The 12,447-nt window shown below is 39.3% G+C and overlaps 1 protein-coding gene across 1 annotated transcript in view; it reads right to left on the minus strand.

The window, feature by feature from the left end:
- PLPPR1 (phospholipid phosphatase related 1) overlaps positions 1 to 12,447 on the minus strand; it is a 139,074-nt gene that overhangs the window by 32,349 nt on the left and 94,278 nt on the right. The window contains exon 3 of the mRNA XM_067315511.1: positions 2,864 to 3,052. Coding sequence (XP_067171612.1) covers positions 2,864 to 3,052 — 189 coding nt within the window. The remainder of the gene's footprint in view (positions 1 to 2,863; positions 3,053 to 12,447) is intronic.

Consider the following 12,447-nt stretch of genomic DNA (forward strand, 5'->3'; position numbering starts at 1 on the left):
CTATTCTCAATGGAACATTTGAGAGAAAAGTGCATTTCACAGAATGGAGACAGGCATACATGCCTTTAATATATTTAACAGTATCACCATAAGATTCAAGCATTTTCCCTCACAAGAACCTCTCATTATCAGAAACTAAAAGGTTATCAGCCAGAGCATCAAAAGACTTCTGTAATTCTTATGTATGGTGATTAACTACCCAGTGTAGCAGAAAAAAAACTGGTTACATGAGGTCAGTGTAATGAAGTGCTTCAATAAGAACACATAAAATCCAGAAAAACAGGCCAGTCTCATTTATTTCCCTAGTACAGTGCAGGGAAAAGCATATATGGTAGCACCAATCCACAAGAGCATTTTCTATTGCCAGGAATAAATAAAATAAATGCATTCATTTTCCCCCTACCATTGTCATAGCCAAATGACTGAGACATAAAGATCCTCCACTAAATTCATAAAGATGCTCCCTTTTGGCTTTCAAATACCGTAACACCTCATAGCTGTGCTAAAATCAGGGATTGGAGCCCTCCTCAGACTTGTGCACACAGGACTGCACTTAAAGGCTGCTTGTCTGCCATCTGCGAGTAATATCTTATCAGAGGGAGCTTGCACAAACTCCTGGATGATTTTCTATAGCTTCCAAAAGACTATTAACTAGAACCATTTCTGCAAGGTTCCTTCCCTTTTTCCCAAAAATAATTATTCCCCTCATGCCACAAGGTGCCAGGGCAGTGGCAGAACAAGGCAACAGAAAAACACATAAAGTCACTGTCCCTCTCAGCCAAACCAACCAATTTGTTGTAGAAACTGAGCAGGATTTCTGGAGCACACAGTATTTTTTGGAAGAAGGGAGACAGCTGTTCATGGTTTGTGGGTTAATCTGCATTTACCAAACTCCTTCCATAGTAATTCAGGAGCCTAAAGATTCCTTTTGTGAGCAGCAACAACAGTCTCATGAGAAAAAAGACACTGTAAGGAAGGACTGGCATTAGCCTGGACTTGGCTTGAGTATCTATGTACAGATGGCAATGAACCACGATGTACAGAGCCCAGCACTGTCCCTGACCACATCTTCTCTAGACTGAAGCTGTATAGCATAACCCAAGAAACAAAGCTTACTAGCTTGGATCCAGTGCTAGACAAATGTGATTTCTGCCGCTTCTGGGCCCAGGCTAGTACTTCCACACAGACTGCAATGGACAAGATAGGCACACCAGCCCCATGCAGCACTAGGCTGAGGGTCTCTGCACCCAGAAACATTATTTTATATTCTCTGCCGACTTTCATTTCTCGTGTTGTTAACATAGGCCATGGAAACTACAAAAACATCATTGCTCATCTCCCAGGGACAGAGACTACTATCATCTTGCTCCAAAGATGACTCCAACCCATTTTTTCATAAATACTAAGGAACTAAGGAAAATCCTCCTTGGTCCACTGAAAGGAAAGAAAAATTTGATCCACTGAGTGGAGGTGATCTGTGCTGGGTGAAGAAAAACCTGAAAAGCTTGCAGCAAACTTTGCCAGAGCAAGGTTTTAAATGCAAGATGCAAATAAAGAGCAACATTCTTATTACTGCTTGCCAACCCAATGCCATATCACTAAAAATGGGACAAATTGCTCACTAACTTCAGTAATATTGCATCTAGAAATGGTAATGGCACTCAAACTCCCTACCTTTTTGGGTAGGAAAATTGGAGAAATGTAATATATATATATTTATTTGTAAGTCCTGTATTAGTGCAGCACAAAGCAAAAGTGAACATGTCTTAATATTCAACTGAGTTTCAATACTGAAAATAAAACTGTTACTGCAGAGGATTTTCATAAGTACATGATAGAATTATATTCAAATTCCTTACTCATTTTCAGAAAGTGTCCTATACCAAAACCTGTAGCCTCTTTTGCAGATTCCTTTGACATTTCTTATCACTTTCTGCGTTATACAGTTTCATGCATTAATACTATTGCAGACCAAAACTTATAATGGATTATGTCTTTTTTGTGCAGCATACACATCTCACAATTAAATACATCACACACAGCTTTAATCAACTTTTGAAAGGACTGCAAAGCAAAGTTAAGATAAGAAAGAAATAGTAAAGATAAACAAAGAGAAAGAAATAGAAGATAACAAAGTACAGAAAGACACAGTCTGATAAGCATGTATCAATGTAATTATAATTGCAGCAAAGCTGGCTGTTGGTGAAATTTTAAACTTTCTGTACAGAAAAAGGGAAAGGGCCAGTGTTTTGCTAATCAATGACTGCAACAATCTGTTCAGAATTGTATGTATTCAGCTAATTGAATATTTTAACCTGCTGGGAACAGCTACATTGTAGCTGACCAGGTAGAGAAAGTTAAATGCATGTGACTGTCAAAAATAAAGACTATAAACAAAGAGGAAAGAATATGCATAATTTTGTTAACATTGAGCATCTTTCTGCTGATCTATGCCTGCTAAAGCCCTTTAGTAGTCATTTACTATAGCAGCAATTAATCCTGGATATGTGGCATGTCCGATCCAGGTTTTACTGCAGCTTTATCCTACTTATTTTATTTTCAGTAATAGATCACCTTTGCATATAGGCCTCCCTGGAATCACACAATTCACAACTAATCACCGAAGTGAGTGAGATATTGTGACAGGCTTAACAAGCTCTACCCCTCAATCTTTCATTGTGATTAGCTCAAAATAATTACGACTGGAGATAACTGATGAAGATTATATCGGGCTAAAGCAAAACGGAGAGCTAGCTAAATGCAAATCAATTACAGCTGAAAAGAGAGGAAAGGGGACAAAGAAATACATCAGGTTTATTACTATTGCAGAGCAACAGCAAAGAATTCAATTTCTTATACTTACAATAGCTGTTGGAGTTGAAGCCAGCACACAGTACAGCACAAGAGGGGAGATAAAGCTCTCATCCTCTGTTCCTGGGTATGGTTTCATCAAATTGCCATCCTGACAGAAGAAACCTTGGATATGCACCTGAAAAGTGTCAGTGCATTCGAAGTAGTAGGCGAGCAGAACAGTCCCAGCCATGATGACAAGCTGAAAATAGAGCATGGTCACACAGAGACATTAGTTGCTTTTTTCATGGACACAGCTGTGCCTTCAAGCTACTCTAGTCCCACAGAACATCCTCCCTTCATCGTCACCCCGACAGCCCTTGCAGTATCGGTGCGTGTGCTCGCGCGTGTGTGTGTGTCTGTTTCTGTGTGTCCACTTCACAATATCTGTTACATAAACCTTTTGGCAGACGACACTAATGAACGTCTCGGATAGGAGTGGGTCCATAGCAGGGCTTGTAGAGGGACGGGAGCTTTGACAGCTACTTTATCAAAGGGCACGTGAGCGTCACCAGCAGCAACAATCAATGCAAACTAGCAGGACAAGGAGCGGCGCTGCAGGAACTGACAGTAACAAACTAAAACCTGTGCACAGCAGTATGGAGCTGAGAAGGATTATCACAAAGCATAGAGGAACCTAAAGCCCGAATGCTTCCCAGCCGCAGCTGCAAGCCCACACTGGTGCGTGTGCACACCATGCTAATCCAGACAAAGACCCTTCTGGAGGAAAAGCTGTCCTGTGCCACTCACCTCTCCTTGGAGCTGCTGCTTCAGAGGAAAGCTCTACAACTCTGTTGAGAAATCCTGTCTCTCCAAACAACCAGTTGGGGTAACTTTTGCACTGCCCAACTCCCCTGCTCCATCACAACCTCCTTTGAAACAGACTCTGACTTGAGTCTGACTCTTCATCTTTATGTGTAAGAAACTGCGAGGAGCCTTTCTTTTCTCTTTTTTGATAGTTTATTGATGACTAAATGGGCTGGCTGCAAAGCCTCAACTATTAACTTTTTTTTTTTTTTTTTGCATTTATTCACATTTAATCTACTTAAGCTGTGTCAGTGTCTGTGTCAGTTTCCTACACTGCTCCAACAACACATCTCAAAATGACCTCATAAAGGTTGTCACAAACCTCATATCATGAAATTAAGTGGATAAGCTAATTTATCATTCTTGTTCCCTCTCTGCCAGACTGCAAAGGAAATACCATGTCACAATCCTAATCACTTATAAAAATAGCAAAATAGATTTAGAAGTTACGGCAATTACAGGTTCTGCAAGAATTACAGGTTCCCCAGACTGACTTTTGATCAGAGCCAGATAAAAGCAAAAGTTGCATGCCCTGTACCTTTAAGGCACACCATTTAAAAGATTGGGTGTCTTCCTTGCTTTAGTTCTGACACTATTTTACCTCCACTTTGCATTGATGCAACTTTGCAACTACTGTATGATAACCACAGAAAGCAAAAATCTCAGATTCAGAATCCTTTTCATAGCTTCCTACCATTATTACAAGAACTGTCACATATGCAAGTTACTTTATCAAACCTTAGCAAAAAAAAAAAAAAAAAGAAAAAAGAACAAAAGTGAATAAACAAAATCTCAAACTGGCTTGTTTTTAGTATTTTCCCTCCAAGTTATTTGCATCAAAACTGTGTTTCCACAAAATTACTATAAGAATAAACCTTTAATAAATTATTTTGGTAAATATTTCTCAAAGATTAGCTTAAAACTATTCATGCATTCCTCTGGCCTGACCTTGCACTCAGGTCGTGACACAGAGGAGAGCCATCAAATTATGGTGTATTTGAGTGAGGTGCTGGACCAAAATTAGAAAAAAACCATGAAACCAGAGAAGTCAATGATGGAAGTAGAAGACAGACTTCAGCAGAGCCAAGTGAAGCCAAAGGTGAGTGATCCTATATTTTGTCTTAAAAATTAACAACACCATTTTGCACTCAGATTCTAAAGGCCACAGATTAATTCTATAGCTGGAAAATATGGGCAGCTGGAAAATATGGGCAGCTTGGATTATTTAATGTCTTTTAGTCCAATCAATTAGCTGTATGGATTTAAATATCTACTTCAACTGGTTAGAGAATTATGGTACTGAGTGAAACTTATACAGGCAAAGCACACAGCCTCCTTTTAAAAACTTACGCAAGCAGGAATCCACACAATTATTTTCCAGAAGCATGCATATTCTCTTTCCCCACTGTGATTTACAGTGTAAATGTAATACATCAACACAAAACGTTAATCAAATATTTGTTTTCTGAAGTTTTGCTTCCTTTAGGTGATTCAGTAACTTTGAGATCCAAAACTTTGAACTCTACCACCCTGCAAGGAATTGCAGATACACTAATCATTTACTTAAAACTCAGATCATTTGCAAGTGAGCAAATCTCTCCAGAAGTCCAAACACCTCCACTATTCTGCTGCACCAGACCAGGAGCTACCACCAGATGAACTGACAAGGTTCTTCTATGAAAAACTGTGTCTGCCCTGGTACCTGGAAAACCTTGGAGATTTACTATACTACTCTCTGTGCTGACCAGAGCAAGGGTCTGAGTCATCCTGCAAATCCCTGTCTGAGCAATAGAGAGTAGAGGGTCTGTATCCTATGGCTCAAAGGCACTCAGGTAGGGTGTGGGACAAAGAGTTTAACTTCTTTTACAAATGCACAGAAAATCAGTTCTTGCCTTATTATTATCTTTTACAAAGGAATCACAGGATAGCCCAGAGGGATCCAAGGGATCCTGACCATCTTTGGGCTTCCTTTCTCTTTGACTATCCAGTTCTATGCCTTATCATTAGCACTTCATAGCTATGATTTGAAGCAGCGGAAAGCTCTCAGGAACTTTGAAATCTCCTTGTGATGAGCATGTTACAGATATGTAGACAGACATGATTTCTATCCATCTCAAAACAAAAAGAGGGTGGTAAAACAATTGTCTTTCACCTAATATAAGATCAAACATCACCATTACAAGCATATTCTTTCTCAGTCTCTCTGTTCATTTTGAGTCTATTATGTATGTTTCATTTGCTTAGTCTTGAAAACTCTCAAGGAGGGCATGTGTCTTATCCTTGGCCTCACCGGCGATTACAGTCACAATCTCTAAGGCCTGTACATACTTAACTCCTCTTTAGGTACCTGTGTCCTACTATGTGTGGATTATACTTGCAATATAGAGGAAAATATTTTTCCCATTAGAACACATCTTGTTCATTAGAGACCACCTTATGTTTTTGGCGAATAAACAAGCTAGGTAGTTTCAATAAATCTTATTTTCACTTGTCATGGCACATAGGAAACCAAAAACCTATTAAATCCCAGAACAGAATTGCATTTTGAACCTACAGCCCTACTGATTTACAGCATAGTAACTTGATCACAATTGTATGTTTTGGGTATACACAAATGAGTAAGTAAAAGCTTTACTAATTTCTTAAAAAAAAAATCAAGTATCTTTAACAGTAAAACTGAAATATGAAAATGAGTTTCCTTCAAAAACATTATGATACCTTAATTGTAAAAACATGGGTTCATATATCTAATTTTAACTTAATTTGGATATCAAATCCATGATGACATATTTTGCAATGTTGCTTAAATCTGGATTAGGGACATTTGCTTCAGAAAAAGGAAGTAACTGAAAGAGTGTATCTAGGACTTTGAAGGACATGAGTCAAAATCCACTAAAGATGAGTTGTTTTAGAGATTTCACAAGGGCTAACACAGTCTCTGTGAAAAGCACAGTCTTCATGTTTTATTTCTCACCCTAAATGTGGCAGTGCTGCCCCTTCACATCCTTTATTGAATCGATTGTTTTCCTGCCAGTAATAAAACATATAAAACCTAACTTAGAAACCCTGATAATACTATCAAGTCACAACTTCCAAGTTTTTCCCTTTAGTTAGCAGGTAGTAGAGCAAGGCCTTTGTAAACTCAGAAATTTTTTTCTATGTATTTTTTCTTAAGGGATATCTACCTGTAAAGGTGTGTGAAAAAACATATGCCCTCACTTTATTTTAGCTGCATCATATAGTAGCAGGTGAATAGCAGGTGAATGAGGGGCTACTAAGATGATTAGGGGACTGGAGCATCTCTCTTATGAGGAAAGGCTGAGAGAGCTGGGCCTGTTTAGCCTGGAGAAGAGAAGGCTGAGAGGAGATCTTATCAATGTGTACAAGTATCTTAAGGGAGGGTGTCAAGAGGATGTGGCCAGACTCTTTTCAGTGGTGCCGAGCGACAGGACACGAGGCAACGGGCACAAACTGAAACACAGACAGTTCCATCTGAACATGAGGAAAAACTTCTTCACTGTGAGGGTGACAGAGCACTGGAACAGGTTGCCCAGAAAGGTTGTGGAGTCTCCTTCTCTGGAGGTATTCAAAACCCTCCTGGATGCAATCCTGTGCAATGTGCTCTAGGTGACGCTGCTTGAGCAGGGGGGTTGGACTAGATGATCTCCAGAGGTCCCTTCCAACCTCAACCATTCTGTGATTCTGTGATTCTCTGGAAACCCCTTTCTACTACATCCAGTGTTTGCTTGCCATTGCATACAAAGTACGTGTGCCTGTCTACTTGGGCAAAGCAGAACATGGACCAAATGTTTGCTGAGGCTTCTGGGCCAACCTTGAAAAATAACCAGATCCATGAGAATGTATTTTCAATCATTTATTTGTTGAACTTCACAAGGAGAGAACTATTCCAGACAGAAAGCTGAAGAAAGCAAAAGGCAAACAGAAATACAAGTTTTCTTTCTTTTTTTGTGAGCTGGGGGATAATTTCATATTTATTTATTATGGCATGAGTTGTGGTTTGGGTTTTTTAATTTACTGGCCACAGATGCCTTATACAAGTACAGTCAGCCACCCCTTTTTGCTAAAGCTAAGATTGAAAGTGAGAAATGCAGAAATCCCTGATTTCCGTGGTCAAAGACAGCTGGTAGCAGACAACGACTTTGTCTTTTCTGCTTATTTTCTCGTTTACAGTCTTTGAAGGAAGCAGTGAAGAAGAGCAGGTGGGTTAATTTAAGATAAAGATACAAATCATCAAGTTACATTGTTGAGAAAACCCACTGGGGTTTAAAATTGACATTTTGCTGTGTTTTTCTGATTCATCCCTATTGACTAATGTCCTTGAGTTTACTTAAGAAAAATTAAAATCACCCAGTAATTCCATTTAGAAAAGCAGCCAGTGAATAAGAGAAGGTGCTTAATGGCCTCCATTACCACAGTATTTAAGCACGTCTTAATCCTTAATGTTTATCATCACTACTCCATTGTAAGATAAGAAAATGCCCTTATCACTGTTTTACAGAGGGCGACAAAAGAAGGAGGAGTGACTGTCCTTAAGTCACAGTGGAGCCTGTGGCAGAGCCAAGATTTACCATTCCTCTGGACCATTTTTTTTTTCTGGCTTAGGTTAACAATCTGCAGATGAAAAAGCTCTATGATTGATACTCAGGTCCTGATTCTGCAAAAGCTCACTCATGTTACAGTTAACCAAATGCATCATGTGTCCAATTCAGCCCCATTTAATTTAAAGGTTCCTGCAGATTTTAGATCAAGTTGACACCCTGGATTCAAATACTTGATACGTGATTTTTCCCCAAAGTCAGCCATTTAAGTGGATTAATTTTGAGCACCTCACTTAACATCCATCTCTCCCCACACTGCTGTAGAAATTCTGCACCTCTGTAGAAGACCACATTGATTTTGCCCTTGCAGTCCTCCCTAAGCTAGGACACTCTCACTCCTCTGAGTTGTGGGAGTTCTCTGCCATCAGAAAAATTCCTTTCTCAAAGATCCAAGAAATATGAGGCAAAGCTTGCAATCTCCTTTGGGCAATCAGCAATTATTTGCTGCTAATGCTAATCAGGTATTTGTGTAAGATTGTGTCCTGAGTATGAAGAAAGATGACATTTTCATAGGAAACTACATGATTTAGGCACAATAACCCCAGTGCCCTTCAGATACTTCCAAAAATCTTCACCTTAATACCCTCACAGAGTAACTAAGAGAGCACTGCACTGCAGAAACAAAACTATTCAGTACCAGATAGTGGGACTGAAGTTTCAGACCGAACAAACTCCCCCCCTTCACCACAAAGCACTTCCCCATTCCCGCTAACACCACAGGGAACTTTTTCAGAGGAAGAGCACTTTTTCGGACGGTTATGAACACAGAAGGGGCAACTGTTTGCCAAACAAGAAAGCAAGAGGCCCACCCCATTTGGGAGAGGGGCATAAAGCTGTAAAAGATGGAGACTAATGTAAAAACACAGTTGACAGCAGGAAGCAGAGCTTTTATATCAGCCTTCACTGAAGACTCTCTAGAACACTTAATAAGGGAGAAAGAAACCAAGGGAGAAAAGGAAGAAGCTTTGAGAATTTCTGGTGTTCCCTCTATCCATACATGTATGTCCTGTAAGACAGGCCTGTGGTCACCTCAAAAACCTCTTTTTGTTGTGCGTACTGAGATATTCTGTCACTTATATAAATCATAATGCAAACCCATATCAATGAACCTGAAAAACCCTGAGCACTCTTGGTATTTATATATAGATAGATAAATGCTTTCAGCTTATCAGCCTTCCCACACGCTACTGATGATCTATCTTACAATGCCTTTAATGTGCATGACTGATAACTGGAAAATTGTTCTTGCACACAAATGATAGCATAAAAGACCACATTTTTATTCCTTCCCAAAGAAACCAAACAAATATTTTGCATGAGATGTTCATTAGTGAATAGTCAATCAGGCACCTACTGGTGCTCTTGCTCAGTTTATTTGCTTCCAGCGTGCTTCAATGGGGTTTCAGTTCATGAACTGTAACTGTCACAATTTCATGAGCAGCGCACCATAAATCTGCACAGGTGTTTTGAAGTCTCAAGCCACATGGTTTGATTTGCAGTTCCACCAACTTTAATCAGATTTCATACACTCCTCTGAAAAAACTCTACCGGCCAATTCTTACACAAAGCCTGAAAATTCTTAGTGTGCACCTTTAAGCCAGGTGATAAGAGTGCAATCCTCAGAATATACATATTTGGGCATCTGACAGTCACGCTGTATGTGTGTCATAACAATAGACATATTAACTATGTATAGCACAGCTAAGTTAATGCTGGAAGGAATTGTTAGGAGTGTGTCATTGCTCTCTGCTGGATAATATCAGAAATGCTTATTTCTGCATCCTAGACTCTGTTCGGCCTTGGGATGAGTCAGGGTCTTTCTCAGTCCCTGCACTGGGGCTGTACTTCTTTGGAGATGGAAATTGTAGCCCCGCCACTGTAGCAGAGGGATTTCAGAGGCACAGAAAATTGAAAGCAACCACGTGGATCATCAAAATTCAGGACCTGCTTTTACCTTTCTAAAGGCAGATCAGGAGTCCATCTTAATTCCTCTCAATATTATTGAGACTGTTTCCTGTAGTATCTCTGATTAGGATGAGGTCTCAGAAACTCATGCTGGTTCAGGGTTCAAGAAATTTTTATTAGTGAGGGCTGTATTTATTTGTGGCCAACTGATATCCATTTACTACATCATCCTTCCTCTGATACAGATTTCTTACCTCCTGGTGTTCGCACCTGACATATTTAGAGAAAGAAAACATCTAATCCATTAGACTTTCTTTCCTTAAATAATCAAACTTCCTTCAAATCCTGGCAGAAGAGTTACAGACTCCTGGAAGATACTGGATTTGTATCACTATATGACAGTTTTACTTAAAATAATTCCTATGACAGGCCTTGTTTTTCATAGTATGTCTCTAGAAAATTTTTCAGGACTCTTGAAATATGCTGTATTGAAACCCTGGTTATAACTTCTTGTGAAGAGTCTAAATTTTCATGCTGTAGATAGGTGAAGTGGTAAGGAAAAAGTTAAACACCTTTCCCCCCCAAACACTATGCTTACAAATAACAAAGAAGATGGAGACAATACAATTATAAGCCCATCTGATCCAGCTCTAGCAACTAGAAGGCCTATTCTCTCACTGAGGCATGAGAGTAGTAGGTACATACTTCCCATTAGCATTAATGGGAGTTAACAGTGTGAATTCTTCAGGGATCAGCAAAAGACTTGGTCTCTACAGCAGTTTGTTAAGCATCTGTTCTATTCCATTTTGTCACAAATGACATGCCTGGAAAGGTTGCACCTTGATATGTCTGTAGCACACACAGGTCTAGGGAAAGTGAAAGAGCACATCAGGCTGTAAAAGCTCTTATAACCTCTGACTGCAGTGAGTGAGTGCTCTTAGTGGATGGTAAGGATCTGCCCAACTGCGTAATCTTTTAGGTTGCAAAAGAATTGGCTGCAGCAAATAATCTTTACTGTTTGTGAAAATATTACATAACAAAGTCAAGGCAACTGGAGTAATGATTATTGAATTAATAGTTCTCTTAGAGTGAGTAGGAAAAATAACCTATATCAGAGTTCTACCTCCTGTAAAATAATTCCAAGTGAATGGCTCCATTATACAGAATAACCACATATTTTATACTCTGTCAGAATAAATATGAGAGCCAATGACTTTGCTAAGCTGCCATCCTGCAGAGATGTTTTCTGCCCCTCACCTGATATAGCTGACTTTGCAATCTGATTTTGAAATCAGAATATTCTTAAGCAGCTGTGGTACACACACATTATGATCTATTCTGAGAGCACTCAGTTAGAGAACATGGCTTTGTTACAGGATTTTTAAGTCCAGTCAGCTTGGTAACACAAGCTGGCAGGCAGCTCAGAGTCAGGTAGGGGTTATTTAAATGCACAGGCTTTTGAAGCTGGGGCTGAAGAATGGTCTCTGCAAAGATTTCTACGAGTCCATTTCAAGAATATTACCATTTTAATAATTAAGCTGGGACTAAGTATAGCTTATAAGGCTGGAGAAGACTCTCAGATAAAAGAAGACCTTTATATCTTTCTAAGCCATATGTTTCAGAAAAAGAAGTTTTGTGAGTGTAGTATGGCCTCTAAAAATACTGACACATGGTAAAAAAACAGTCTGAGTTTGCTTTTTATGGAAACTAACTTACTCGCCCCTTTACACTACAGAAAGGTAAAGCCACCTACAAGCTCATCATATAAAGAAGCCAGATTTCTCTGAGTCTAGCTGTGTAGTTAAAGCAGTATAGTACTTCTGATGGCGACAGAGCCATAAAAGTGTACAAATGCTATAACTGGTATAACTTCTTTGCATATAGGAAATCAAATATACTATAGGAGGCACCTTGATATCAGGTATAGCTCAATCCACTCTACACACTGCTCCAACACTCTTACTTTAAAGCTGTGGTTTTCAACCTTTTTTCTTAATTTGTAGAGCTTACAGTCATCAGTGACACTTACATAATAAATATAGCCTACTTTCTTTGACAGGTAAGTGACCCATGGATCTCAGGCTAAAATCATCAGTTTAAAGGGAGGAGAGAAACCTACCCACAAGTTTCACTGAGTATGATGATAGCATAATAGCTTTTAAGCAGACAAGCTATGAGCATAAAAATGAGCCAAGCCCAAAGCACCACAGCAGATCTTTGCATCTGCTCAAGTAGCAAAGTGGGATAGGAATTATTGGAGACACTG

Source organism: Apteryx mantelli, chromosome Z, assembly GCF_036417845.1.
Source record: "Apteryx mantelli isolate bAptMan1 chromosome Z, bAptMan1.hap1, whole genome shotgun sequence".
NCBI classification, from domain to species: domain Eukaryota; kingdom Metazoa; phylum Chordata; class Aves; order Apterygiformes; family Apterygidae; genus Apteryx; species Apteryx mantelli.